Consider the following 6,379-nt stretch of genomic DNA (forward strand, 5'->3'; position numbering starts at 1 on the left):
CTATCTCTTTTTATTCTGGTACTTACAAACATCGGACCAAAGTTATAATACCATTTCATGCTCATGAAAGTTATAAAAAATTCCTTACTACCTTTAAGTATCTCGTGTATCTTATCCCTGTCTAATCCATGTTTAATTCTTACATGAAACACTTAAGAGTAGCTAGGATTTTTTTTTGAATTTCGAATTGTGTCCATTTTTTTAATTTTGAAATCAAAAAATATTTAGAGGTCGCTCCAAGCGCTTAAAGTCTTCTATCTATTTTATATGGGGGAAAAACAACTATTCGTAGAAATGGTATAGAATTCTTGAAAAACAGCATTTTTAAATCGGAAAACCCTATTTTTATTTAAGAGATTCCCAATAATATTACCCAATTGTCTATTTAAACACATTTCATAAGTCCCCAAAATCCCGGAAAATGCAAAAAGTAGACCAATAAAAAATCTTTAGTTTTAAAAAATGGCCAAAAAAATATTTGGGTAGTATTATTGGAAGTCTTCTGAAGAGAACTATAGCTTCCCGGTCGAAAAGTATTGGTTCTCAAGAATTATATACCATTTCTACCAAAAGTTGTTTTTTTTGCATATAAATATCTACAGGTAAAACTTTGAGCGCTTTGACCGACCTCTTTTTTGATTTCAAAAAGAAAAAGTAAGGGATTATTTTTTTCGATATAGAAAAATCCTAGGGGGTGAGTACTAAAATTCCGACTTAACTTTGTTTGGACTACCCTAATGTACATGCATACATACGTAAACATTTTAAAAGTTAATGTTCTTTTATTTCAAATCAATAACACTAACATATAAATACTTTATCAATGCAGATTTCATTATCAAATAATAAATGTGTATTTACTATGTATATTGATTATTTCTTTGTTACGGTTCTAAGGAACATGCACTGTGCGTCCATAAGTTTGTTTTTAAAATATTCTTATCATACATTTTGGGTTCTTTTATCACCTTATCACCTCAATTATTTGGTTGCATACGAACGCATATGTATAGGTAAGTACTTAATATTAGTTCAGTATTATTTAACACTATCTATAAACAAAGGGACCATGATAACTCTTCACGCTTTTCTCTCCTCGAATTTGAATTTCAATGGAATAGCTGGCTGAAGTACGAGTTTTGGTACGAACGCGTTTTCCGTTGAATAATTAAACTCTATCACGAAATTTCGCACCAGCCGAGCCAAAGTTACTTCCAATTCTAAATCTACAATGCGCTTCCCTACACAGCTGCGTGGGCCAAAACCGAAGGGTAGAAACAGGAAAGGATTATCGAGCTGATATTTCTTGCCTTCGGTATCATTGCGTAGCCAACGTTCTGGTATGAATTTATTCGGTTCGACCACGAAGTTCTCATTGCGAAGCAACAAGTTAGAACTGACCGAAATATCGGTGCCAGCCGGTATATGATAGCCACTTAATACCACGTCGTTCGGTAGCCGACGCATTGTGCCAGAAATGATGGGATAATAGCGCATACCCTCCTTTATGCAGGCGCGCAAATAGGGCAGGTTTTGCATACTTTCAATTGTCGGTTGCGAATCCTTACTAGGCAATATACGGTTGAGCTCTTCGAAAAGTTTCGCTTGCTTGTCCGGATTTTTGGCGATGCAAAATAAAATACCCACTAACGTGGAGCTTGTCTGTAAAGGATTGTGAGTTAATTTGATTTCTTTTACTTCAAAAAAATTTGATAAAATTATGGCAGTCTTACAGTATCCACACCGGCCATCATCATATCCAACGCCATTACCACAGCGATGCGTCTATCAATGCGTAATAGTTTTTCCAACACACTCTTTTCCTTACCCACTTCCGAGGTGAATTTTCCATCTTTGTCCAATTCAATTTGTTTCAAAGCTTCATCGATATATTTGTTGCACAAATCGGTGAGTTTATCCAGTGCGTCCATAAGTTTGTAGAATTTGGGTGTTTTCACAATCTTCCAAATCGAAGGCTTAACTTCCAAGTCTTCAGAGTAGTCAAAGAAGTTGCGTATCGATTTCAAAAGAATTTTTGTTTCTGGTGCATCCCGATTTTTATGTATCATTCCTAGACGAGTGTTGAGGGCAACACCTGTTACACCTTCCAAGGTAAGACGATTCAGGTCGTCGTGGAAGTCAGCAGGTACCTCAAGTGTTTTCGGATCCCGTATGTCACGAATTCTAAATAAAATGTGTTTAATAAAAAAAATAGGTAAACATGAAGATAATCAAAACATTTTCACAACAGAGAATACCTCTCTAAAAAGTCGTTGTTTATTTCCAATAGCGTATTTAAGTAGAGCTTGGCATTACGAGGTTGCATCAAAACTGGGTTGACAGCTGTGCGCATTTTCGCCCATTCTTCGCCACCTCTATAAAGAATAAGTATGTACATATTATAGGAAGTGAATCCAATTGAGCAATGCAATTAATTGATATACGTTGTGATAAGTCCATTAACGCCTTGAAATACATCTGGACGATGCACCGTGCGATGGTAAACGAATGTCTCGAAGGAGCGTCGTTCGGGCCATATACCTTCGTTACGAAATATTATGGGATAATCGAGCGGATTGAGATCCATTATAATTTCAGGTTTGCCAAAAAGGGCGGGAAAGTGGAATATTGATCCATATTTTTTTTGCATTATCCTCGTTGCTTCAGTAAAGGTTATTTTGGAGTATTCTCCTAAGACAAAAGGGAAATTTTAATAATGTTTTAATAATACGGTTTTGTAAAATAACTCAAAAATACATATTTCGCTTCGGGATAACTATGGAAAATTTCCTATTTTGTTTTAAACAACATACCCAACGGCCCCATCGATCGAAATTTCGCCAGAGATGCTGCGAAGGTTCGAAGGCCACTAAAAAGGGTTTCACTAAAGTCTAGTTAATGGTCACTTCTACGGAAAAAATTGTGGTTACCAAGCTTATAGCCTAGGATACTGCCTACAAGAGATATGAAATTAACTTTTTTGTAAGACCAGCGGTTTTCGAGGAAATTTCATGCAAATAGTAGTAATCTATATCAGCGAAGCTCTAATGCATTTCTTTGGGTTTTTGATTTAAGGTGAATTACGAAAGTTTGTTGATTTTTTAAACGTTGCCAAATTTTTAAACTTGGACTCACATGGTTTTTGGTAAAGATTGAACCATATTTGTATACAAAAAAAAAAATAAAATAATATTAGATAACAAAAAATTAATTGTGAAAATTTGTCAATTTGTGCGCCTATAATTTGTTGACCACTGTACAATCTGTGTTCTCAAATCTGAAAAGGCACAGAAAAAATACACAAGTTACGTCAACCTCTCTCAGCATTAGATTTGGAAACCTTAACCATTTAATATAAATTGTTGACTCTTTTCTCAGTGTAGGAAAATTTATAGAAAACCGTTATGGAGCAACCCTTGTATGCTATTAAACTTGGCATTTAAATGGAAATAAATCTATGAAAAACCCATCATTAAATTACCCCGCTCGAATTTTTATGTAAAAGTACTGTTCATACAACAGTTAGTGGATAAAATATCCAGAATGTAATCAGCCATTTCTAATTTCTAATCTTGGACTTTCTGCCACTTTAAGGCCCCAAGCACATCGCAAGCTATATGGGACCGATAAAAGAAGCATAAGAGCCAACCGAGCCTTCCTTTCCGTAATAAAATGCTTAAAACACTATTCACTCGGTCAAATTTCGACAGTTATTGGGACTCTGGGTTTTAATTAATTCTCGTTCACTTTTGTAGATACCTTTTCAAGTCAATGAAATTTTGAGGCACTAAGGACCGTTTTATCAAGTAACCCGTAACTTTAAAGCTAACTTTATATTTAAAGGTTGCATTAAAATTTATAATTGTGTCTCAAGTAAAGCATGACATACGTCATAAACTTATAATAGAATGCTAACTCTAGATAAAGCTATACTTTTAATCCAACCTTTAAATGTAAAGTGAGCTTTAAACTTAAAGGTGACTTCAGAAAACGGCGCTAAATATTTTAGTGTTGCTTTATAAATAGTGGCATAAAAACGAACTTTAAGGGTGTATCCTTCTTTTCCGCCCGTTTTCTTAACAATTGGTCACCCGTCCACGCCACATCTATGCATTTCTAATGTACATTAAAAAGATTTTTCTTACCTCCTGGCATAAATCCACGAATAAGTTCATATTTGCTTGGCCCAGGAATCTCTGAAAATGGACGTGCATTTTCCAAAGCATCGGCAGTAGACACTGTTTCGCTTATCTATTTATACAAATTACAATTAAGTAGAAAATAAAGCAAAGTTAAAAAAAAATATTAAAATATGCGTATATACACCTATAGATAAAATAATAGAAACACGACAGTTTTTTCTATTTTCTTTTGTTTATTTACTATTAGTTAGTGTTTTTTTATATTTGGCTCATTATCCAACAAAACCATATATATATTCTCATTCGACCTTTGCAAAGCTTTGTAACAAACAATTAGAAGAATTCCACAAATTATTTTTTTCCTCGCAATGTAAGTATGTATGAAAAATTTTTTATATTGAAGGAAAATGCGTAGAATGTCAGCGTAAAATTTACCAAAAACCAGCGTTTTTTTATCATCTTTACACTTGCACTTTATTACACTAAAATTTAATACATATCAAAATATAACTAAAAATTCGAATTAAAGTTTGAAATTTAGATGAATATTTGTTGAACTTTTCTAAGTTTTGCACACGGTCTCAAATTTGGATTTATGTTTGATAATGAGCTATACTTTTATAAAAATTAATGAAGATTAAAAAAGCAAAAGGTAAATAGTCAAGGCGCCTTATCTTAAAGTTTCAGATATTTTACTTAAATTTATTTCATTAAATCGAGTAGAAGCACGGAAATTTTAAGAAAAAGCAATTGCTTAGTTTTTATTCATAAGGCCCATTGTCTCGTTTGTATTAATTTGGCCATAAGTATACATACAAATTGAATGTATCTATATCAGAGTTCACGGCAATAGAAGTAGAAAAAGTAGAAAGTCATACCTCAGAGAAAAACACATATAAGGGAACGTACCCATACTACGTGGCCCACTTCTTCTAATTTTTATAATAATAAATATCTAAATCCCGGGACTGGTGTAATGAAATAAAGTAAATAAATAAGAGTAAAAGTAAAAAAAGCAAAAAAATATTTTTTTTTCTTATTGATGTTTATGTCCAAAGTAGTTCGCTACAACTTAGTTGACAAGTAATGCAGAGGAAACCAGTTCTCACTAATTTTCGGCCATCGCCCTTCAAGAGTATGTACTTAGTTAGTTACGGCCAAAGCAAATAGTTACCAGTAGTCGAATGGTAGTTAGTTTTTTAGTTAGCTACAAACTAGTCCCATTTCCTGCAGGGTCCATTTAAAGTAAGAGAAAATAATAAAAACATAATGCTAAGCTCATCTATTTTGATGCTTACTGTATGTAAATAAATATGATCTACTTCAAAACGAATTAGACTATTATGCTTCTCTTGAATCTGTAACTATTTTCTTAATAAGTTAGAAATTTAGCGATTTAATGAAAATATCTAGGCTTATGAGGATAATAAAGTGTACACATGCATTTATATATGTACATACAATACCGGCCAAACCATATTTTAAGACAAACGCGGAAACAAGTTGGACGCAATAATACTGACTGAAGTGTAAGTATTCATACAAGGATCTACTACCTACTCTGTTCTAAAATCGGGTGTGACTGTTAACATAAGTATACGAATCAATTTTGCCTTAAGTCGATTCAAGTGGCTATTGTTTTTGCCCAGAAATATAGTGATTTCGGAAATGTATAAATTTGCTAAAATGCGCAATAATTGCAATACTCAAAACAACCTGTGCCTGTGGTGCCGCAGTCGCATATCGTCTCATTGACGTTGCACTCAACGAACGTTGCAGTAGATAACGCGATAACATTTTGTTTACGCAAGTTAATTTATTAATCAAACACTTTTAGAATAAATTGAATATGCAAAACTAACAAAGGAACTGCAACACTCGCTTGCCTATATGTAGAACTGAATATCTCAACGCTTGCAAACTAACTGAACTGAACAAATGCTCATAAATCGGCTTTGCATGCTATCTATTTATTGTAATATTTGTTATTCTAACGGTCGTGGAAATGCTTTGCGCTTCGTAATGTGAAAGTTTTGCGCAGAGCTTTTTTGAACAGTCAATTTAAAATTACTTTGTTTATCGGAATCAATTTGGATGGTTTATACCCTATAAGACAGAGATATTTCCATCCAATAATAATAGATTGGTGTTTCACATATTTATGTTAGTGTTTGGCACACGAAGCGGAGGGGCCTACAGTTTTACGCCGACTCCGAAAGGAGATTTTATTTTTATGA

At 33.5% G+C, this 6,379-nt stretch overlaps 1 protein-coding gene across 1 annotated transcript; it reads right to left on the bottom strand.

The window, feature by feature from the left end:
• Positions 1–783: 783 nt before the first annotated feature.
• On the bottom strand, positions 784–6,060 carry LOC118737975 (cytochrome P450 CYP12A2-like). Its single transcript, XM_036468819.1, has 6 exons — positions 5,859–6,060; positions 4,146–4,251; positions 2,445–2,691; positions 2,259–2,375; positions 1,734–2,184; positions 784–1,662 (listed from the first exon to the last, which is right to left on the bottom strand). Exons 1-6 carry the CDS (start codon positions 5,937–5,939, stop codon positions 1,081–1,083), a joined length of 1,584 nt encoding a protein of 527 aa, XP_036324712.1. The 5' UTR covers positions 5,940–6,060; the 3' UTR covers positions 784–1,080.
• Between the last annotated feature and the right edge of the window lie 319 nt (positions 6,061–6,379).

The sequence above is a fragment of the Rhagoletis pomonella genome, unplaced genomic scaffold (assembly GCF_013731165.1).
Source record: "Rhagoletis pomonella isolate Grant_MI unplaced genomic scaffold, Rhpom_1.0 Rhpom_scaffold_00004, whole genome shotgun sequence".
NCBI classification, from domain to species: domain Eukaryota; kingdom Metazoa; phylum Arthropoda; class Insecta; order Diptera; family Tephritidae; genus Rhagoletis; species Rhagoletis pomonella.